The sequence below is a fragment of the Simochromis diagramma genome, unplaced genomic scaffold (genome assembly GCF_900408965.1).
Source record: "Simochromis diagramma unplaced genomic scaffold, fSimDia1.1 OVJJ01000338.1, whole genome shotgun sequence".
Taxonomy (NCBI): Eukaryota; Metazoa; Chordata; class Actinopteri; order Cichliformes; family Cichlidae; genus Simochromis; species Simochromis diagramma.
The window spans coordinates 116,867-141,090 of record NW_024387088.1 but is presented as its reverse complement, the minus strand read 5'-3'; the positions used below and the strand labels follow the sequence as shown (position 1 = coordinate 141,090).

Sequence of the window (24,224 nt, the reverse complement as noted above, 5' to 3'; positions counted from 1 at the left end):
TCACTTCTAAATTGCGGACTTCCTGTTGGGTTTGCATCAATGGGCCCACAGACTTTTTTGTTCGACTCGGCATGATACACATGTGTGCCAGATTTCATACATGTAGCTCAAACTATATGGTCGTAGGGCTGCATTTAACAAGGCATAGGTGGCGCTCTAGAGCCATTTCCCAGTGCTCATATGTAAAACCATTAAAATACAAAATTTTTCACCAAACCTGGCATGTGTGCAAAATTTCATGAGTTTTTGAGCATGTTTAGGCCCTCAAAAAGGCCCTTGTTTTGCCTGAATAATAATAATAATAATAAGAAACGGAGCAGATACAATAGGGCCTTCGCACTCTCGGAGCTCGGGCCCTAAATATTCCCACACGCCAGAACGTCCTCTCTTCCTTGCTGGCTCCATATCTGTCAGTGGAATGATCACCTCTTCGCTCTCTGTCACCGTCAACACACTCCACGAATCCCGTGGATGATTCACTTCCTTATATCCGTTTGAATCAGGTACCGAAGCAGTTACGTGCGTAATGAAGCGTCGGACGTCACTGGTCACGTGACTTTTGCCAAACGAAGCAAGCCTCGACACAGTGCTTCTGAACCAGTGTGTTGTTTTTTTCGACACACGCTCCGGAGCGCCAGCTTCAAGCGGGCCATCACTATTAGTTGGCATTAATTTGAAGAGTGTGGCCTTTTGCACACAGCCTGTAAATGTCAACAACAAAAGGAGTGTGTAAAACATGTATATTGCAGTGATGGCAGTATACTTTGTATATTCATACTGTCAGTATGGAAAATGATTATTTGGAAATGCTTAAAATGGAAATGATCATTTACTGTGAGGTGAGGTGTGGTTGGGGTGTGGACAGTAGTAGCTTTTGTAACGTTGAGGTATGGACAGCTACACACTGAGGCTTTGAGCCTCAGTCCTGCCTGTTCACATTTTATTCTGTAAAAACTAAATTTTCACTGCTTTTATGACCTTTTTAGTAGGGAGAACATAGCTAGGATTTAATGATTTAACAAATCTTTTGAATCCTTTGTCCTCCACAATGCTAAATGGCTGGGAGTCCTCAATCACCATGCTAACCAGGTCTTCATCTATTTGAGATTGTTCTCCTGAGGAAAGACAATAAAGACAAAGCACAAATATAAATATCACACACGTAACTTATAACAGTTGTATAATATTGTTATATTCCACCAGTGTGTGAATGTGAGAGTGAATGAATAGTGGCATTGTAAAGCGCTTTGGGTGCCTTGAAAAGCGCAATATAAATCCAATCCATAATAATAATAATAATAATAATAATAATAATATCATCAAGTAACATTACTGCATGCTATACTATCATGGCATTTGATGGCTCACCTGGTCTTGCTCCACAATCGGTGTTCCCCTTATTCTCATGCAAAGCTCTGTAGTGCCTAAGCATGGATGAGGTGTTGTTGTTATATCCCAGCTCCCTGGCACATAGCAAACACTTCACCTTGTACAAAAGTAAAGCCGCTTAACATAAATTGTATTGCACCATCAGTATTGTGAAAATACATCTTCTGTAGAAATTTACATACCTTGTTGGGAGGAATAAAATCAAAATGTTCCCACACAGGGGAGGACATCCTCCTCTTCTTAGCTGGCTCCATTCTCTCCTGACTTTCTCTCCTCACTCTCATAAACCTCCAAACTGTCTCCAAACTCTCACTAACAGCAACTCTCCATCAAACACCTACATTTTTGAATGAAGTCTGAGGGGTGTATATCGCTGTCATAGCTCGCGGCAAAGTTCGAACCACTTCATGAACCAGTCACGTGGTACAGCCGGGCAGCGAGGCTTCGGACGTCTTCAGCTCCTCCCATAAATGAAGCAAGCCTCGATACGCGCATCGCGGAAACGCCCCCTCCATTACTCGACACAAGCTTCGAAGCTTCGATGCAGAACGTCACATCACTAGGTAGGATGGCCAGTCCCACTGTCTCGTCACCTTCACAAGCTGTCAATTTAATCGTATGTTAAATAAACCTAATAAAAGATTCCATAAGAACTAATGTGTTTTTCTTTATTACCCTATTTTAAATTCCCAATCCAACAATTTATCATTAACAATGCCAACAAGGTAATGGAACCCCTGGTCTCCATTACAGTGCCTGAGAGATTTTCAGGGTTTTTTTGTTTTGTGTTTTTTTTTTTTTTTTTTTTAAATTTAGACAGTATGCATTTATTTGGCACAAGTATAAAGAACACAACACTGAACTTGTCAGGGTAGTAGGCTGTAGCTCAGGAGGTAGAGCAGGTCAGCTGTTGATCGGAAGGTTGGGGATTCGATCCCTAACATGCAAGATACTAACCCCCATTTGCTCTCTGATGCATCCATCGGATTATGAATGATAGTTAGAAAGCACTCAAATACATATAACAGTGAATGTGACGTGTTGTATAGAGCGCTTTAAGTACTCCAGGAGAGTAGAAAAGCGCTATATAAGAATCAGTCCATTTACCATTTGAATGCATACTCATGACTATCAATCATGTGAGCCACAAGCATGTTAACCATTTGTCATCTTGTGGCATATCATGGTGTTTGTTGCTTGGTATTCCTGTATTACTTCGTCACCACCAGACTTGCTTCTTAAGACAGTTTCAATTAACTTTTAAAAATGATAACACAAAAAGAGAAAAGAAAATGAACATTGAAAATAAAAAATCTGGCAATAAGGGCGATCGTGGCTCAAGAGTTGGGAGTTGGTCTTGTGATCGGAAGGTTGCCTGTTCGAGCCCCGGCTCAGACAGTCTTGGTCGTTGTGTCCTTGGGCAAGACACCTCACCTACCGCCTACTGGTGTTGGCCAGGGGGGCTGATGGCGCGATATGGCAGCCTCGCTTCTGTCAGTCTGCCCCAGCGCAGCTGTGGCTACAATTGTAGCTGCCTCCACCAGTGTGTGAATGAATAGTGGAACTGTAATGCTTTGAGGGTCTCAAAAAGCGCTATATAAATGCAATCTATTATTATTGTTGAACCTTTCTAGAACCTTGAGAGGGAAAACAAAGGTCAAGAGTCAAGCTTTGTAGCAATCTGTTCAGCCGATACTGCAGCAGTATTGTAAATCCTTCCTCTCTTGCATGGGACCTTATTTAAGACCATCTAAGATGTAAATAATTTTCCCCAGGGATCAATAAAGTATTCTGACTCTGATTATAGTTGAGGCATGTGAGCTGACGCTTGAGTTGGAGTCAGACAAATCAGTAGCAGAAGACAGGTCAGAAAACACTAAAGAAAAAAAAAGTCAATTTGTTTAATTCAATGTTAAGTGCTTGATTATAGAACACCTTTGTATTAAAATATTATTTTGAACATATTCGTTATCCAAGATAAAGTAGAAATAACCTACACACCTTTTACGTTAAATTGCAGAACATTGTACTGTCCGTCATCCTCATTTAGCTTCACATACTTCAGTTGTTGATTAGACATAACCTGGACCAATATTCAAGATCCAAGATTAAAATTTTAAGAGGACAAAATAAAACCTACCCTGAGTCATTCATGTACTATATAAAACAGTGCATGTTTGAAGACTTTATTTTTTTTGCAGTTCTTTTGATGTCAAACTACATGTCAGATTCCACAAAAAATGAAACAGAGGGGCATTAATGCCAGCCTGAGCAGTTTACTTTGTTTTTTCATCACTAACAGCTTGAATGTGAACTGTAACATTGATATAGTTAGAGGCTATTTACAGTTTGCATTAACAGTTATTGCTAGTAAGTTTGACTTGATTCTACTTACCCTGTAGAACTGCATGCAGGTGCAAAATCAGTACTGTTCTTCCATGAGGCTCCAACCGATTAAGAAAACTGCCCGCACTGGGAGGGCTGGGCTTAACTTGAGTTCACAATCAACTCTATACAGAGTTAAAGTTATTAAACTCATGACAGACTTAACATTTTTAACCAGCCTCTGTGCAGAGTTACAGTATTTAGAATTTTCTCTTTCAAGAGTTAAGTCAACACTGATTGAATACATGTTGTCAAATAACTCCAACATTGCACAATTTAAATCAGAAAGTGTTTAAATCACACTTTGGGGGTTAAAATCAGCTCTGAGACATTTACTCCAGCACATTGTAACACTCCAATTTTTTTCTGTGCAGCTGTGATTTTATGAAACTATAAGTATGACTGAACTTAAACTTTGTTCTATTAGTATGAGTTAGAGTATGGAGAGCCATCCATCCAACCATGTTATTTGAGTCCTCAGCAATGTAATGTGTAAATGGTGATGTCACACAGCTGCCTCAATCTTCTCTTTACAATTTATATTCAATATATGTTCATAAATTTACTTACTTTGGCTGCAGCAGGTTGGTGTAATCAGAGACTGACTGCTGACAGCAGGCTCAAACAATCAGAGGAGGATGATAGCACTGCACTGTAAGAGGTGGCTGTAAATTATAACACTTACTGGCAGCTGGATGCAAGTAATTTACTGTAAAAAGTGTTCACAGTAACTTTGTAAACATTTGTATAGCAAAGAAAAAAAAATCCTGCTGTAACTGATTTTGCAGCAAAAGTTCTGCAACTGAAATTTGCAGTAATTGATATCACTTTAATGCAAATATCACAGTAGCAATCGCTGTACTTGTTGTAATAAATATTTTCAATCTAATTAATGGTCAATTTAATTTACTGTTTTTGAGGTTATTTAATTTACAGTAAAATTACAAACCTATTACAATATTCTGTTCCAGTAAAGTAACTGTAAATTTAACTTCGAGTAAAAGTACTGTATAATTCATTTGTTTTGTCTTAACATTACTGTAATGTCTTACTGACATTACAAAAGCTTGCTGCAATATGTGTATCAATCTCATTTCATTATTATTTAAACATTGCTGTAGTTCTTTAATAAATGTGTGCCTTCAGTTCCAGCCTTAACTTCTGGTCTTTTTGCATTTTATTCTCATATTAACAAGTTTCTCTTGTCTCACACACAATATTCAGATTGTTTCTGATTTTTTTTTTTTTTTTTTTTTTTAATTTTTGAGCTGATTTTAGAAGCAGCAGTTGATTAAAAAAAATAATCCATCCACATTCAGTCTCGTCCATTTCACATCATTCAGCAAAGACGATCACATACTTAAAGTTCTGAGCTGAAAGAAATATTTCTGCTTCGTTTGAAGTTTTACTGCAGGTCAGAGTTTGTTCAGCAGGTGGTGCTGCTTCTTGAAACTAAACGAACGGATTCATAATGATGACTGATGCAGTTTTACTATCCCTCTGTGTGAAGATTATTTTTCACTTGACTGTTTTTAATCACTGAATAAAAATGCGTTTGACACAATGGAGAAAACATAAAATAAATGTCTGCTGTTCTTTTACATCACAATTTGATCGGCTCAAACATCTCAGTGAATCTTTTTATGGGAAACTGGTCCGTTTCAGGTGTTTTTGTTAGAAAAGACAACAAGAAAACAACTTACATCAATAAATTTAATCTGTTTAATTCATAATTCTGAATTTGAATGTGAGACCACAGCTTCAAAACACATTGTACACAATCTGACAGACTGATTGGTTTACAGTAGAATTTAATATTTCCCCAATCATTACAAGTAAGCTAATAATCAGTAATAAGTTCCTATTCAATTAATTAATAAAAAAACTATTATGTTATTAAAGATATTATTTCATGTAAAAAAAAACAAAAATAATAAGAATTACACTACTCTATCATGGCCATTTTGGGCCATGATAGAGTCAAGAGGAACAATTTGGTGTATAGTGTATACTATTGACATTAAGGAGCTGATGTTGAAAATTAAAAAATCAGAAAAAAAAATATACACCTTTGGGAATTTTCATTCCATTTGTATTAACCGAATGAAAATGGTTGAAAAAAGAAAAGTGGCCACAAATGGCCAGGATAGAGCCCAGAGGGTTAACTTTATGTCTTTCTTATTTGCAGCTCATATATTATGTTTTTCTTTAGTCCATCTACTAAACAACACATACTCAAAAAATGATTACTATTACTGTTTTTTTTTTTTAATCTATTTCCTTGTAAATGGAACATTCACAAGCTGCTCATAAATGTTATTTTTCATTGATTATTACTGTGTAACACAATCATTTAATTTGCTTTTCAAAGTTACAGATTTTGCTTTCAAACCAGCTGCAAGTCCCATAAAACCTCCAACTAACGCTCCTACTGCAACCCCCACTGTACCCCCTATGGCTCCAACACGAGCTCCAAAAGCAACTTCAATGCCAATTCCAGCACCAATACCAGCAGCAACTCCAGCCCCAGCTCCAGCACCAGCAGCAACTCCAACATTAACACCGGTATCAGCAATGACGTTCGTTCTTTCAGCTTTGTATCTTGCTTCTTTGGCCGTCATCTTTGAATTTTCTTTCTGAAGTCGTTCCATCTTTGTTTTAATGGCTTTCTCTGCCTCTTCAAACATATTGGTGGTGTAGCAGCATCCTCCATGTCTCTCAGTCATTGTGTTGATCTTCTCCAGCAGCTCTCTGACCTCAGAGGGATCCTTGTTTCTGCTGTTAAAAACATGATATCTTCCACGGCACTGACTGATAAAGTCATTGAGATCTGGATGTTTGATTGCTTCTTCTATGGTGTCTTTATTCACATCATCTTCATGGATTACCAAGGCCATCGTGTAATCAGCTGCTTGTTCACCAAATATCTTCTGAATGATTTTCACAGTTTTTTGTTCTTCTTTGGTGAATCTGTTTGGTTGGATCACAACCAGGAACACATGAGGACCAGGAGCAGCAAAGGAGATGCATCTAACAATCTCTCTCTTCACCTCCTCTTCAGTTAGTTTAGTTTTGTATAGACCTGGAGTATCAACTACAGCTAGTTTTTGACCTTCAAACAGACATGTTTCCTTCTGACACTCTAATGTCACAGAGGAAGAAGATGATGTTGATCTAAATACATTTCCCCTTAAGATGATGTTTCCTGCTGCACTCTTCCCAACTCTGGTTTTCCCAACAAGAACAATCCTGAGGTCGGCTTCTGGTTTATTTATGACTCTCTGAGCTTCTCTGAACATTTCATTGGTGTAGTATCCTCCTCCATTTCTTTCAGTCATTGTGTTGATCTTCTTCAGCAGCTTTCTGACCTGAGAAGGATCCTTTTGACTGTATTGTTAAAGACATGATATCCTCCACCGCACTGACTGATGAAATTAGAGATCGCAATTGGATTGTCATTGATCATTTTTTCTATTGTGACTCCATCTGCCTTAAGATTGTCACCACAAGTAAACAAGGCCATAGTGTAACATGCTGACTGCTCTCCAAACATATTCTGGATGATTATAACAGTTTTTTGATCTTCTTCTGTGAATCTGTTGGCCTGAATCACAACCAGGAACACATGAGGACCAGGAGCAGTAAAGGGGATGGATCTACTGATCTCTTCCTTCACCTCCTCTTCAGTTTTTTTGGTGTCAAATAAACCTGGAGTATCAACTACATCCAGTTTTTGACCTTCAAACAGACCTGTTTCCTTTTGACACTGTGGTGTTAGAAAGGAAGATGTTGATCTAAATACTTTTCCCTGTAAGATGCTGTTTCCTGCTGCACTCTTCCCAGCTCTGGTTTTTCCAACAAGAACAATCCTGAGGTCGGCTTCTGGTTTGTTCATGGCTCTCTGAGCTTCTCTGAACATTTCATTGGTGTAGTACTCTCCTCCATTTCTCGCAATCATTGTGTTGATCTTCTCCAGCAGCTCTCTGACCTGAAAGGGATTTTTGACTGTGTTGTTAAAGACATGATATCCTCCACCACACTGACTGATGAAGTCAGAGAGAGTTTGATGATCATGGATCAAGTTTTTTATGGTGACTTCATCTCTCTCCAGATTGTCACCACAGGTGAACAAGACCATAGTGTAACTTGCTGACTGTTCTCCAAACATATTCTGGATTTTGTTGACAGTTTCTTGTCCTTCTTCTGTGAATCTGTTGGCCTGAATCACAACCAGGAACACATGAGGACCAGGAGCAGCAAGGTTGATGCAGCTACTGATCTCTCTCTTCACCTCCTCTTCAGTTTTTCTGGTGTCAAATAAACCTGGAGTATCAATTACAGCCAGTTTTTGACCATCAAACAGACCTGTTTTCTTCTGACACCCTGATGTCAGTGATGACAATGATGGTAAGGATTTAAAAACGTTTTCTCCTAAGATGGTGTTTCCTGATTCACTCTTCCCAGCTCCAGTTTTCCCAATAAGAACAATCCTAAGGTCACCCTCTCGGAACATTTCATTGGTGTAGTATCTTCCTCCATTTGTCTGAACCATGTTGTTGATCTTCTCCAGCAGCTCTCTGACCTGAGAGGGATCCTTGTCTTTGTTGTTAAAAACATGATATCTTTCACCACACTGACTGATGAAGTCACTGAGAGCTGGATTACCACTGATTAATTTTTTTATGGTGTCTCCACCTGACTTCAGGTCATCTCCATGGGTGAACAAGACTAATGTGTAACAAGCTGACTTTTTTCCAAACATGTTCTGAATGATTTTCACTATTTCTTGATCTTCTTCTGTGAATCTGTTGGCCTGAATCACAACCAGGAACACATTAGGACCAGGAGCAGCAAAGCAGATGGCTCTCTCCATCTCTGCTGTCAACTCCCCTTCAGTTCTACTGGAGCCACACAGACCTGGAGTATCAACTACAGCCAGTTTTTGACCTTCAAACTCTCCTGTTGCCTTCTGACACTCTGATGATGTCAATTCAAAAGCATTCCCTTTTCCTAAGATGGTGTTTCCTGAAGCACTCTTTCCACCTCCAGCTTTTCCAACAAGCAAAATCCTGAGTTCTGGCTTCTCTGGTTCCTCTGGTTCTTCTTCCTCTGTTGAATTACAACAGTAGTACAATTTTTTTTAATTTATCATTATCTTGTTAATAATTTTACCTCCTCACTACATATGACTCTGGATACTGTATCTCATGTGAAAAAGGGAACCTCAAATCAAAAGTATTTGACTCCCTGGTATAATTCTCCAACACATACCTTACAGCAGATTAACTCGTAAGGTGGAGAGGAAATGGAGTATCATAAAGGGCTTTGTGACTGAAACTGGGAAAAATATTTTAAAAATTCCACCTTGTCAGGTTTTTTTTCGCAGAACTCATGGTTTTAGTGTAATTACGTGTATAATTTACCTTTTAAATTGAAATCTGGTATCCTATAGAGTAAAAAACCATATCCAATAATGATTTCTTACATTAATATAATATTTCTAGAAGGGAGACTCAAGAGAAATACAAATAGAAAATGTGAGGAATTCCTTTTTTGCTAAAGCATATAGTTAGGGCTGGATCAGGTGACCCTGAGTTCTCCCTTAGTTGTGCTGCAATAGGCATAGGCAGCTGGGGGGTTCCCATGATGCAGTATTTCTTCTTCAGTCACCTTTTTCACTCACTACGTGTTAATAGACCTCTGCATTGAATCATACTTCTTATCAGGGCTGGCTATACGCTGGGGCAAGAGGGGGCAATGCCCCCTTAAACAAACGTCCTGCCCCCTTAAGTCAAACTTTTAGAAGTTTAGAAAGAAAATAATTTATTACCCACAAGCTGAATATGGACAAGATTTACTACAGTAGCTGGAAAAAATCAGCAAGAAAAGGCACAAATTAAATGATAGGTTTCATGCACAGACTCACACAACACTCGGCAGAGAGCTCCCCCTCCCCCCAGCTAAACATCCATGCGACGCATCTTGCCACCGCCTTCAAGTTGGACTCCAGTTAAAGAACCCATGTCAAAGTATTGTGGTTAAGTTAAATCCAATTTATTAACCTACCTCTGAGATGAAGTGCAGCTGCGAAAAGCATACTTTTTCCATTTGGCTACTGCAGGCAATGAGGTGCGTTTAATGTCTCTCTGATTCCATGAAACTGTGATAAACAGGTATTTATGTTGTGTTTTTTTTGTTTTCTGTTTTTTTTTTTTTTATTACTATGCCAGCCCTTTTTAGCTTTGTAAGTATTGGCTGTATTGAGAGATCTTATTTTATTCTTATTTAATTTTGCAAATTTATTTGAATTAGGCCCTCCAATTATGATAGATTTTATGTTGTTAATTGTAAAGATCTGGATGGATATTTTATTTTATTCTGTATTTCTATTTTTACGTTTTATTTTTCAAGACTTTGTGAATTCTGTTTTTTTTTTTTTTTTTTTTTTTTTTTTTTTTTTAAACCAGGCCTACCCTTTTTAGTTTTGTTAATATTGGCAATAGTGTGAAGTGTTATTGTTTGCTTCAAATATATTCGATATAGGCTATCCAATTAAGTTAAATGTCATGTTTTTAGTTGTTAGAATCTGATGAGCAATATTTTATTTTAGTTTTTGTTTATTTGGGTTTCTGTTATCCCCCTGAGAGATTGCCACCTTAATATGGTCAGCGGGTTTGCGCACCTTAGTGACCATAATAGCTTGACCAGCAGAAGCTCAGCCTTCAGGTGGGACACCCAAGTTGGTCAGGTGTTAGGGTAGAGGCCTGACTAAGTGCAATCCAATTACATGACAAAAACAGTTATCCAGAGTAGGGCTGTCATGATTAGTCGACGTTCAAAATCATCAATGACTTATTTCATAGTCGGCACATCGTTTGAAGCTTTGTAAGATCCTGAAAGACGCGGGAATAGGTAGTAGGATTTAAGAGTGTAGTAACGGACTGAAACAGAAGATGTCAGCACTGCATCTACAAGGATGCCAGCTGCCGTTAAACCCCGACAAAGAAGAAGCTGTGTCTGGTATCGTATCTGTGTCCAAATTCAGGAACCGCATTCTCCTGTCCCCCTATGTATAGGCTGATTACGTTACAGCAACGCAACGAAGGCTGTCCAAATTCATAGATTCCTACAAATGCGGCCGACAAATGCGCCCTTCATTTCTCCAGATTTGAAGGATGGGTCGGGTGTATCCTTTGGACGAAACCTATCCTAGAATTCATAGCGTGGCCCAGCCAATTCCAGTTTTCAACAATGGCGGCAGCTAGTTAGTTTTAATATTACTCTTATTACTCTTTCTGGGTCACAAAATAATGTTTTCAGATATTTTCAGGCGAGAATGTAGCTGTGTATACTTCAAATATCTGAGCCGGTGAGAACACCAAACTCCCAGCACATCGTTTTCAGACCCCCAGTGGTCTTTCACTACTCAGGTTAAACATGATATATAAGTCACGTAGATAACTTACAAATTTTATTGTTTGGCTTTTTTTCAGTGTTTTATTTGTTCCTGAATAAATCAGTTTGGCTTAGATTAAAGTTATAGTTTTTACACAGCTGAATAAACGTCAAGCAGACAACTGATTAAACAGAAGTGTGAGATGGTAGAATTTAGTCCTGTTATATTTTAGGGAGCAAGGAGCAGACGGCTGAGTTTATTAAACTTCACCGAGACAATCTCCAAATTTCATTAAAACTTTAATAAACTATCATCTTGTCTTTATTTTTAGTTACCACATACCTTAAACACTTCACGCTGTAAGCTAATGATAGTTATATAAGAGCAGATGCTGCTGGTGCAATAAGCTGTATATTTTACGTCCAATGGATGATGATCTGATTAGTCGACTAATCACAAAAATAATCGATGTCTAGTCGACTATCAAAATAAATTTGTGGCAGCCCTAATCCAGAGAACCCCACCCAACCCCCACACCTTTCTCGCCTCCATTGCCACTATGTGCCCCCTTTACATTTCTGTCTGCCCCCTCATATATGCCAGTCTAGAACCGGCCCTGCTTGTTATTAATCTCTGTCTCTCTCCCACAGCATGTCTGTATCCTGTCTTTCATCTTTCACCCTATTTGCTCGCAGCAGATGGCCCCACCCTTCCTGAGCTTGGTTCTGCCGGAGGTTTCTTCCTGTTAACTCCTTGCCTTCACGCTCAAAGTGCTTGCTCATAGGGTCATATGATTTTGGGGTTTTTCTCTTTATGTATTATTGTAAGATCTACCTTACAATATAAAGCGCCTTGAGGTGACTGTTCTTGGGATTTGGTGAGGTATGAATAAAATGGAATTTAATTAAAAGTCAAATTTTACCATTTTCTGCATGCTCTCTTGTGTGCAGCCCGAACTGACATTAAATCACTGAGAAAATAAAAATAAACACTGGGCTCCAGCAATATTGTAAAACTTAGAAGCAGTCCTAGAAAAGAGAACCTGGGAGAGTTGATCAGCAGGAGTGAGAGAAGGAAAACTAAAGGCAGGTTTAACCCTTGTGTGGTGTTCATATTTTTGTTACTCAGCCAGTGTTCATGGGTCTGGTGGACCCGCTAGAGTTTTGGCTTTCCAAATTAACACTATCAAACAATTTTATGTTAAATTACTCAACAGATGTTTACTTCATCCCAATTACAAGCCATATGAACAGCAAACATGGTAAATTTTTTCCCTTTACCTTTGTTAGATCACATTTATGAATTAATGTGCTTCTCGTTTTTTTATTATTTTTTTATAAAATGTTATAAAAAAAATAAATCAGTTATAATCAAGTGGAGTGAGTGGAAAGACACAACACATTTACACGTGAAGCAATATGTTTCACAACTAAATGGGATCAGCTGCTCATCAATGGTGACATTAGGCCCAGGGTTGTAAAACAGGGGGAGGTGGTGCACCCACTTATCCCACACTGTCCTGATGGCAGCTAGCTTGTCTCTCTGCCGTCGAGCTGGTCTGTCGTCTCGGTTATCAAAACGGATAATCCTGGAAATTTTGTGGAAGTTTTCCAGAGACATTGATGCACGGAAAGGTTCGTGCCGGTTTCTGCATCCCACAGGGATTCTGTGGATTCCCCTTTGGACCTGAAAACTCCTGCAAGGATAAGAACCCCAAAGTAGGCCTTTGGGGTTCTTAGATGAATTTGGTCCATCTCCTTCCACCTCTCTCCAAAAACACACCGTCCTTCTAGATTACTGCAATCCAGAATAATTTTCTGGATGGAATCTGAGATGAAAAGCTCAAATGAAGACTTGATGCCCTGCACATGAGTAACTGTCAGCCGTGTTGGCCCTGGCTTATCACAGTAACAGCTCTGCAGGGTGGCTCATTTCTTGGGCAAGAAGGCAAGAAGACCATTCAATTTCACCAGTTATTGACATCCATATTTCTTCACTTGCTGTCTGGAGGGCTTGTTCTGGTCCTGGAGCTGGCAGCAGATGGGGTACTCGTCTTCGTTTTGTTACTAAATGGTGCTCAACCTCATCCTCTTCTTCAAAGTCACTGTCAGACTCTGAATTTTCAGAAATGTGAATTATTCTGAAACCTTTTTGTCAACATCATCCTCCGAAGCCCCTCTCTCTTCCAAAATCAATTGGATGGCCCTCGCAGCAGATAATCTTTTGCCATCTTGATCAGTTGGGATAAAGAACCACACTGGCAAAGTCTTATTTATAGTATTATGCCCCTAATTTGCAGGTGGGACAGGTTATGAGAAAATAAAATTTGGATCCCTCAAGAAAGAGGGTAAAATGTGCAGGAATGTAAGAGCAGACGGTGTTGATAGTTGAATTTTCAACGATGTTGCAACTTTGTGCGGGAGCAGGACGGGAAGAAAACACTATGAGCAGCACCAGAAAGGAGGAAGACAGAGTGTGGGAACACAGGACCTACACTTTCAACACTTTTATTAGACCTGGGTCCAGTGGACCCGAACACCTTGTATGTAATGTAAATGCGTGGGGGGAGGTACAATATGAGGTCATTGAAAATTAGTTCGGATTTATGTTCTTCACAGAAAATAAGCCAAAGCCAATGCATTTCAGGTTGAAAAAATAATTAATTGTTTAATTTTTCTTTTGAAAAAAACTAAAAACGGGTCTCACAGACCCGAACACCATACAAGGGTTAAGGTAAGTAAGGCTTGTGTTGGGTTCCCCACTGATGGATTTTCTTTTCTTTTTTTTTTTTTTTTTTTTTACAAAAATATTTGAAGACTGATTCCCTTAAAACTTGTTGTTTTGTACTAACATAAAATAAAAACAAAACAACAATGATTATTCTGAGATGCAGGTGCGAGGCACTCACTAATTTTCCTAATCCTTCCCCGTCTGTAGAAAAAAAAACAAAAAGAAAGGAAACCTGAAGTTAAAGAGTTGTAGAAAATTGACAGGACTGACTTTACGCACGTATCCTTCCAAGGGAAGTACAACCCTAATAAAAAGTTCTGAGGATGTGTTAAATAATAAGGAATGGAGTAATTTTACAAACCCGTATTTACAATTGTTTAAACTGTGATATTTTGATATTTCATTAAAAATATTGGCTCATTTTCAGTTTAATTGCAGCAAAAAGTCTGAAAAACTTTGAAACAGGTGAAACAAAAGATTGGGAAAGTAAGTTATTAATCTTATCTCTAACATGGGTGAGTACAAGCTGCACAAAGCATAAGGAGGAAGTGTTTGAATAGATACGTACTTTAATGCAGCAATGAAACCTCAAAATTGTTTCACTGCAGTTTGCTGCCCTATACTTCCTGCTTCAGAGTGCTAAATGTTTGTTTGTGAAGAAAACAAGTGTTCAGTGCGACGACTAAGGAAACACCTTCACCACTTCATTCCTCTCTGCAGGTTTACTGTATGTTCAAATCATATTTCTTTTCTTCTTGTGTCATCAACAAACTGTTGATGATAATGACGAACCAATTATTTTCCTAAAAAAAAAATTTGTTTTCTTCATGTTCTGACTCTGGGTTTTAATCAAAGAAAAAAAAAAATCAGTCTGTTATTTTTTTTTTACCCAGCTTTTGAAAGCTAATGTTCATGTTGGGCATCAGATTGTGCTTAAAAAAAAACGTCAAAAGTAATATTAACAAAGAGAAATTGTTAGAGGAAGAGATCAAACAAGAAGATAAACTCAAATAATGACTAGAATCTAATAAATGTTCAGTTTGATAAGTGGGTGTTGAGTTTTATTAAAGTTTTATTTAAAAATAATGTTACAGATTAGTCTTTTTAAATGCACTCACCTAGACGAGTGTATTTGCTGGCCATGTCTGTCTCGTACAGGCAGTTGATGTGTGATCTGTCTGCTGATGTTCTGCTGCTCAGCAGTTTCCTGTTTATCGCTCTGCGGTGTTTGAATATGTGGAAATGAGTCTGAGAGGGGATGTAGCAAGATCAACAGGAAACAGGTAGTTGTTCATGTCATTCAAGTTGAGTTACTTTTGTATGACAGAGGAGTTCATACTTTGTGCATGTTTTGTGTTTGGTGCATTGAAAAAAGGAGAGCTAATCTCTAATCTGGGTGTTTAACCTGTGTAAGTGTGGAGCTCTGAGCACTGACAGTTAGTCACAGACACTGTTCTTAATATTTATATTTCATTTAGGGTTACATGATCTTCCTCTGCTGTAGTGCTCAGTTGTGATTTATGCTAAGAGAACAGCTTCCAGACAAGACAGCATAATAAATCAACTCAACTGAACAGGAGCCTCACACTCTTCAGGTCTGATGACAGCACCAGTCTTTGATGGGTGGTGTTGGAGTCCAGAGTTACATCAACAGTTTTGAAAGAAGACATAAAGAACTTTATTTTCTGTGTAGTTCAACTTTCACTGAAATTGGTTTGGTTAAATGTTACTCACATGCATATTCATGTGTCCTCTTTATCCCTGCAGACAAACAAAATTATTACAGTACTGCTGTTAAAACTCAGCAGATATATTTGGATCTCAGTTATCAGCAAATTTATGTACAGTGTAAACATTATTAAAGGACTTGATACAGTAGAGAGGACGTGGACACTCGTTGGGCTGTTATCTATGATCAAGTGCTTTGACAACATAATCTGAACAAAAACAAGTCAGGTATTAATTAGGAGCTGGCCTGAGCTTACTTTAGGTACAATTCAATTCAATTTTATTTATATAGCGCCAAATCACAACATAAGTCGCCTCAAGGTGCTTCATAGATACAGAGAAAAAAACCCAACAATCATATGACCCCCTATGAGCAAGCACTTTGGCAACAGTGGGAAGGAAAAACTCCCTTTTAACAGGAAGAAACCTCCGGCAGAACCAGGCTCAGGGAGGGCCGGCCATCTGCTGCAACCGGTTGGGGTGAGAGAAGGAAGACAGGATAAAAGACATGCTGTGGAAGAGAGACAGAGGTTAATAACAGATATGATTCAATGCAGAGAGGTCTGTTAATACATAGTGAGTGAGAAAGGTGACTGGAAAGGAAAAACTCAATGCATCATGGGAATCCCCCGGCAGCCTACGTCTATTGCAGCATAACTAAGGGAGGATTCAGGGTCACCTGGTCCAGCCCTAACTATATGCTTTAGCAAAAAGGAACGTTTTAAGCCTAATCTTAAAAGTAGAGATAGTGTCTGTCTCCCGAATCCAAACTGGAAGCTGGTTCCACAGAAGAGGGGCCTGAAAACTGAAGGCTCTCCCTCCCATTCTACTTTTAAATACTCTAGGAACAACAAGTAGGCCTGCAGAGCAAGAGCGAAGTGCTCTAATAGGGTGATATGGAACTACAAGGTCATTGAGATAAGATGGGGCCTGATTATTTAAGACCTTGTATGTGAGGAGCAGGATTTTGAATTCAATTCTGGATTTAACAGGAAGCCAATGAAGGGAAGCCAAAACAGGAGAAATATGCTCTCTCTTTCTAGTCCCTGTCAGGACTCTTGCTGCAGCATTTTGGATTAGCTGAAGGCTTTTCAGTGAGTTTTTTGGACATCCTGATAATAATGAATTACAGTAGTCCAGCCTGGAAGTAATAAATGCATGAACTAGTTTTTCAGCGTCACTCTGAGACAGGATATTTCTAATTTTAGAGATGTTGCGCAAATGGAAGAACGCAGTCTTACATATTTGTTTAATATGTGCGTTGAAGGACATGTCTTGGTCAAAAATGACTCCAAGGTTCCTCACAGTGTTACTGGAGGCCAAGGTAATGCCATCCAGAGTAAGAATCTGGTTAGATACCATATTTCTAGGCTTTTCAGGGCCGAGTACAATAACCTCAGTTTTATCTGAATTAAGAAGCAGAAAGTTAGCGGCCATCCAGGTCTTCATGTCTTTAAGACATTCCTGCAGTTTAACTAATTGGTGTGTGTTATCTGGCTTCATGGACAGATAAAGCTGGGTGTCATCTGCATAGCAGTGAAAATGTATGCTATGTCTTCTAATGATACTGCCTAAGGGAAGCATGTATAATGTAAACAGAAACTCAGAAAATACTGAAATGTTACTGAGTGTTTGGATGTTCTGCTCTAATCAGATAGTCCTAAAATACATTAAAGGCCTATAACATATAATATCATTCAGTGCAAATGAACAGGCCTCCTTTTACCTGGAAGTCTGTACATTACCTTGTGAACATCTGTCAAACTGTATCCCAGGCAGCAAATAAATGTTTACATTACCTGCTACTACATTAACTTTCAGCTCCATCTGACGGAGAAGGAGGTTTTTGTTTATTGTTTTGTAGAATGATTACAAAAAAATACATTTAAACCTGTTACATCGTGGGAGGCTGTGGGAGTGTGTGGGCGTGGTGTTGTCTTCTCCCTCTCCTCCTCCTTCGTTCTGGCCCCTCCCCTTGTCTCTCTCTGCCCCTGCCCTCTCCTTTAGGTCACACCTGCTGCTCATCTGCTCTCGTTACAACCAATTACCCTCAGGGGTGATATAAGCTGGAGAAGAGCAGTGTGGAAGAGGAGGGAGAGGTTTCTGGTGGATTTCCTCTGTGCTGGTCAGAGTGTGCTACTGGCTTAGGTGTGGAACAGCCTGCTGCGTGTGACCAGCCTTCTGGTGTGTGGCTCTTTGTGAGTAGTGCTTAACTGAGCAGTGATTGCCCATGAGTGACGGCGGCCTTCGTTAGTTTGTGTGGCCTGCCTGGATATTGTTTGCTAGCGGCGTTGCTGTCTCTTTCTGTTGAAGCCTTATTGTTGCTTTCTTTGTTGTTCTTTGTTTATATTAAATACCTCTGCCTGGCGTTCTTTTCATTCCACCTGGATCTAACTGTTACTGTCCCCCCACCCTCATCGCCTAGCATTTAAGAGGGGACGTAACAAAGTGGGGGCTCGTCCGGGATCGGAATGAAAGGAATTGGGTTGATTACAAGTGCGTATAGGTGTTTGTGTGTTGTGTGAAGGTCATTTGGCAACTGCTGCTCTCCCCGGCTAGCACAGGGGAGTGTCTAGTTGAGCATTTGCTCTTCCTTCGGACACTCGTTTTTTTTGTTTTGCCTTTTTTATTTTCGGAGCAAACCCGGGTGGGGATTAATTCTCTGTTGGGGGTAGGCTTGTCGGTGCCTTTTGGCGCTTGATGATTCGCCTTTAAAGTGGCCTCGAGCCTGGTACGCTCCAGAAGCTAGGACAGGCTAGATTCTGAGCAGGCAGGACTGGGGGGAGTGTGGGTAGATTTTCAATTAATGGTTGACTTTACACAACACATTTCTCTTTCGCCTGTGTGTAGTTCTGTAGTGAAGGCGTTGTGTGTGTGTGTGTGTGTGTGTGTGTGTGTGTGTGTGTGTGGCCTTTCAGTGGTTTGCTTGTGTTTTGGCAGGCCGTTTTGGGTTTTCATGGCCACTTTTGATATTGCTGGGTTTACGGCAGAGCCGTCGCTTGCCTTGCTGGATGTTTGTAGGAAGAGAGACCTGCACGAGCTGGCTACACATTACGGGATCAGTGTCTCCACTGGTCTACGCAAAGCCGAGCTGAAGGCCGCTCTGGTGTCCGGGTTGTTGAAGAGGGTGGTTGTAATGAAAGAACCGCCGAGCACACCCGGTCCGGCTGGACCAAGTGCGGCGGCGCCTCACGTTCGAGGCCAGGTTGTAGAACCAGCAGTGTCCACACCTATGGACCAGGGGTTGCCCGAGGGGGGGCCTATGACGCTGCCCCACTTTGATCCACTCTCCACCCAGTCATCAGAGGGTTCTAAGCAGGATGCTAGGCTCAAAGTCCGTCTAGCTCGCCTCCAGCTGGAGAAAGAGCAGAGCGAGAGAGAGTTCCAGCTGAAGAGGGAGATAGAGCTTAGGCGTTTGGACGCAGAACTGGCTAGGGCTAGAGAGGTTGAGCTGATGAAAGTGGAGGCGGAGACGAAGGTCAAGCTGCAACAGCTGGAACTCCAGCATGCCTCCACCCCTCCTGTGGTGGCTTCGCTGTCACATACAGACGTTCAGTTTGATGTAGGAAGGAATAGTCGTCTGGTCCCTGCATTTCGTGACACTGAGGTGGAGATTTATTTTGAATAGTTTGAGCGGATAGCGACAGCCTTGCGTTGGCCGCGGGATGCGTGGGCCATCCTGCTACAGTGCAAGCTGGTGGGCAAGGCGCAGGAAGTTTGTTCCTCGTTGTCCGCTGAATGCAGCTTGGACTACGACAAACTGAAAAGTGCAATCCTGTTAGCCTATGAACTAGTTCCCGAGGCTTACAGGCAGCGATTTCGGGGGCTGAAAAAGGTGCAGGGTCAATCCTTCCTGGATTTCGCAAGAGAAAAGAGTGTCCTCTTTGATCGGTGGTGTATGGCCTGTAAAGCTGCAGACCTAGCTTCGGTACGGGAATTGATTCTCATTGAGGAGTTCAAAAATTGCGTCACCGAGCGGATGGCGGTATATCTGAATGAGCAGAAGGTCTCTACGTTGCAGCAGACCGCGACCCTGGCTGACGAGTTTGCACTCGTCCATAAAACCAGTGTTGTTAAGCATGAGCGACGCGACATACTAGCAAAGGCTAGCGGTGCTAGTGGTGAGCAAGACACAAGGAGAGAGGTGCCTGTGCCTCGTCCCAGGTCAGACCGGAAATGTTTCTATTGTTTTAAATCCGGCCATTTAATAGCGGATTGGGAGACCTACAGGCAAAGACAGCTAGTTTCAACACCACGTAAACCAAAAGGGATAGGGCTGATTAAAAACGCTTCTTCTGGTAGCAGACCACCTGGCACCGAAAAACCTGACGAATGTTTTAAACCCTTCATTATCAAAGGAGCGGTGTCACTCTCTGGTAAGCCTGGAGATGGGCGTAATGTGACCATTCTACGTGACACAGGTGGTTCACAGTCCCTCATACTGGCTAGCGCCCTTGCCTTTGATGAAAAGACCGCCAGCGGCACTGATGTTATTGTTAGGGGTGTTGGAATGACTTATGTGCCAGCCCCCCTCCATCGAATTTGGGTGCAAAGTGACCTGATAAGCGGTGTTTTTCCTGTAGCTGTGTGTCCTTGTTTCCCGATTGATGGTGTAGACTTCATAATGGGCAATGACATTGCAGGCGGGAAGGTTTATCCTACCCCAGAGGTCACAAAGACCCCTGACCCAAGCCCCTTGCCAGATGTTTTAAATCGGCAGCACCCGGATGTATTTCCCGTAGGTGTTCTTACCCGGTCACAGGCCCATCGGCGGGGAGAAGTGGTTGACTTGTCAGGGTCAGTGGTCGGCTCTATGCTGGAGATGGATGTGATGCCCTCCGAGGAGGTGGGTCCTGATGCCAAGGAACTGGCTCAAGAAGTGGCTGAGCCTGCTCCTGAACCCGCAGCCCCCCCCCCACCTCCTCACACGGGAGGCCCTTATTATCGCTCAGAAAGAAGACCTGTCGTTAACCAAATGTTTTGCTGGCGTAGATGAGAGTGATCATCCGACAGGAGACAGGAAGCAGACGTTTGTTGTTTTTGATGGATTGCTAATGCGCAGGTGGACTTCAAAGCCAGGGGAGGACTGGAGTGTAGTCCAACAGATAGTGGTCCCGGCTAGTTTACGTCAGCACGTGATACAGTTAGCCCATGACCATTCATGGTCAGGACATTTGGGGATAACTAAAACATATGACCGTATTCTGCAGCACTTCTTCTGGCCGGCAATGAAGACAGATGTTGCGAAGTACTGTAATACTTGTCATACGTGTCAACTGGTGGGCAAACCAAACTGTGCCCCCCGCCCCACTATGTCCAATACCTGCTGTTGGTGAGCCATTCGAGCATGTTTTGGTCGATTGTGTTGGTCCGTTGCCAAGAACACGAGCAGGCAATCAGTTTTTGTTGACCATAATGTGCTTGTCCACGCGGTTCCCCGAAGCAATTCCTCTGCGGAGGGTCACCACTGCAAACATTACTAAGGCGCTAATCAAATTTTTCACCACCTTTGGTCTTCCAAAAACAGTGCAAACAGACCAGGGAACTAACTTCTTATCTCGAGCTTTCAAACAGACTTTAGCTTCCCTGGGCGTCTCTCATTCTGTGTCTAGTGCTTATCACCCAGAGTCGCAGGGTGCACTTGAGCGTTGGCACCAAACACTTAAGGCCATGCTAAAAAAGTACTGCCAGGACACGGGCAGAAGTTGGGATGAGGGTGTCCCCTTTGTACTGTTTGCAATACGCAATGTTAAGCAGGAATCCTTAGGGTTCAGCCCAGCTACCCTTGTGTTTGGCCGCGAGGTGCGGGGCCCGCTAAAGATGTTGAAAGAGAGGTTCCTTAGTGGGGGGGTGTTCCAAAAACTAACGTGGCAGATTTTGTGAAGACATGTAAGGATCGTTGGCAACGTGCTACCTCATTAGCGAAAGAGGCCCTGTGTACTGCCCAGGCGTGCATGAAGACGTGGCATGACAGAAAGGCTGTGAAAAGGCATTTTCAGGCTGGGGACAAGGTTTTAGTGTTTCTACCGGTGCCTGGTTCTGCTCTTACGGCCCGTTTTGCGGGACCGTACGTCATAGTGAGGAAAGTGTCTGAGACAGATTATGTTCTCAGTACCCCAGAGCGCAGGAGGAAAACACGCCTGTGCCACATCAACATGTTAAAACCCTACCATGATAGGGAAACCCATGAGACTGTTGCCAGTGCGGCAACCTCCAGCTCTGTCTCTGCCACCGTGCTGAGTGTAGAGGCCAGTGCTGACGACGATCTGCATATACTTTCTGAGGGACAACAGTGTGGACGGTTGGCGAATTCAGCTTACTTAGCCGAAGTAACGGCCCACTTGTCTCATCTGTCCCCTTCACAGTGCGAAGATGTGCTTAATCTACTGCACTCCTACCCCTTTCTCTTTGGTGATGTGCCCTCGTGTAGGTCAGTTATCTAGTGGAGAATGGTTTGGCGAAACAGAGTCACAGCCCTTGGAGCTCTCCATGTTTACTCACGGCCAAGTCTGATGGCACCCCACGTTTCTGCACAGACTACCGTAAGGTAAATGCAGTGACTGTCGCCGATTCTTTTCCACTTCCTCATATGGAGGACTGCATTGATAACATAGGTCCTGCCACATTTATTTCCAAACTGGACCTTCTTAAAGGATATTGGCAGGTGCCTTTGACCCCCAGAGCCTCTGACATTTCTGCATTTGTCACACCCGACCATTTCATGCAGTACACCGTGATGGTGTTTGGCAAGAAAAACGCTCCGGCCACATTTCAGTGTTTGATGCAGCTGGTTGTAGGAGACGTGCCTCAATGTAATGTGTACTTGGATGATGTGGTGATATACACAGCCACGTGGGAAGAGCATGTGGCCATCCTGCGATCGGTATTTCAGTGACTGGCTGACGTCTCGTTGACTCTAAATCTCGCTAAGTGCAAGTTCGCCAAAGCGACAGTCATGTACCTGGGGAAACAGGTGGGTTTCGGGCGGGTACGCCCAGTGGAGGCAAAAGTCGAGGCTATCCTCAGCTACCCTGCCCCAGCCACTAGGCGGGAGTTAAAGCGGTTCCTGGGCATGACTGGATACTACCGCTGTTTTTGCAAGAACTTTGCGGTAGTTGTGGCCCCTTTGACAAGGCTATGTAGCCCCAAAGTCCCCTTTGAGTGGTCAGGGGAATGCCAGCACGCCTTCGAGTCTGCAAAATCCCTCCTTTGCAGCGCCCCAGTTCTGGCTGCCCCTAACTTCTCTCAGCCTTTCAAGCTGGAAGTTGACGCCAGTGCCACCGGAGCTGGTGCGGTGCTGTTACAAGACGACGCAGAGGGTGTGTGTCACCCAGTCTGCTACTACTCTGTAAAGTACAAGCGCCATCAGCTAAACTATTCCACCATAGAGAAAGAGGCTCTAGCAATGCTGATGGCCTTGCAGCACTTCACTGTGTATGTGGGCTCTAGCTCCTTTCCGGTAACGGTGTATACAGATCACAACCCCCTCACTTTCCTCCAGCGCATGTACAACCACAACCAGCGACTAATGCGCTGGGCATTGCTGGTGCAGGATTATGATCTGGTTATCCAGCACAAGAAAGGGACTGAAAATCTGGTGGCTGATGCACTCTCACGCAGTGCATAGTGATGAGTTTATTCTGTGTTTTGTATAGTGTGGATATAGGGTGGGGGAATGTTACATCCTGGGAGGCTGTGGGAGTGTGTGGGCGTGGTGTTGTCTTCTCCCTCTCCTCCTCCTTCGTTCTGGCCCCTCCCCTTGTCTCTCTCTGCCCCTGCCCTCTCCTTTAGGTCACACCTGCTGCTCATCTGCTCTCGTTTCAACCAATTACCCTCAGGGGTGATATAAGCTGGAGAAGAGCAGTGTGGAAGAGGAGGGAGAGGTTTCTGGTGGATTTCCTCTGTGCTGGTCAGAGTGTGCTGCTGGCTTAGGTGTGGAACAGCCTGCTGCGTGTGACCAGCCTTCTGGTGTGTGGCTCTTTGTGAGTAGTGCTTAACTGAGCAGTGATTGCCCATGAGTGACGGCGGCCTTTGTTAGTTTGTGTGGCCTGCCTGGATATTGTTTGCTAGCAGCGTTGCTGTCTCTTTCTGTTGAAGCCTTATTGTTGCTTTCTTTGTTGAAGTGGTCATTACCACTTTGGGTTGACCTCCCTGATTTCTCATTAAAGCAGCGGTGCTATCTCCTTTTGTTGTTGCCATTTATAATTATTGAGGTGTTTGCCTACAATAAAGATCTATTTTATATTAACTACCTCTGCCTGGCGTTCTTTTCATTCCACCTGGATCTAACTGTTACTGTCCTCCACCCTCATCGCCTAGCATTTAAGAGGGGACGTAACAAAACCACAGATGATCCCCTAGTGTTATGAAGGTGTTTCCTTTTTATGGTAATAAAGATCAGTCGGACCAGAGACTCTCTGTAGCTCTTTGTATAATACTGGTTTTCAGTGTGTTACACATAAATTAACAGTAATGTTGCACAGAATAACCTTATCACAAGACTTCAGTTAAGTTTGTGTAAATTTATTATTAGTTTGTTTACTTTACTTTGTCTTCTTTTTATTTATAATCCATGACATTTACATTTTAGAGTTAC

General features: G+C 42.0%; 2 protein-coding genes and 1 long non-coding RNA gene across 3 annotated transcripts in view; 2 read left to right on the top strand and 1 right to left on the bottom strand.

Moving 5' to 3' along the window:
* Positions 1 to 15,137, bottom strand: part of LOC120742701 (GTPase IMAP family member 8-like) — a 33,657-nt gene extending 18,520 nt beyond the window's left edge. Inside the window, 3 exon segments of the mRNA XM_040046141.1 lie at positions 6,887 to 6,963; positions 7,584 to 8,883; positions 15,019 to 15,137. Coding sequence (XP_039902075.1) covers positions 6,887 to 6,963; positions 7,584 to 8,883; positions 15,019 to 15,043 — 1,402 coding nt within the window. The 5' untranslated portion in view covers positions 15,044 to 15,137.
* Positions 12,155 to 14,187, top strand: LOC120742712. The gene is made up of 2 exons (XR_005697933.1): positions 12,155 to 12,259; positions 13,897 to 14,187. It is a non-coding gene; the product is annotated as an uncharacterized LOC120742712 (long non-coding RNA).
* Positions 15,138 to 15,536: 399 nt separating the features above from the next.
* LOC120742707 lies at positions 15,537 to 22,379 on the top strand. Its single transcript, XM_040046149.1, has 2 exons — positions 15,537 to 15,541; positions 19,503 to 22,379. The coding sequence occupies exon 2, from the start codon at positions 19,527 to 19,529 to the stop codon at positions 20,622 to 20,624; it is 1,098 nt and encodes a 365-aa protein (XP_039902083.1). The 5' UTR covers positions 15,537 to 15,541; positions 19,503 to 19,526; the 3' UTR covers positions 20,625 to 22,379.
* The last annotated feature ends 1,845 nt before the right edge of the window (positions 22,380 to 24,224 follow it).

Coding starts and splice junctions, on each gene's coding strand:
- LOC120742707 (XM_040046149.1), top strand. CDS start 19,527: ATGGCCTGTAAAGCTGCAGACCTAGCTTCGGTACGGGAATTGATTCTC.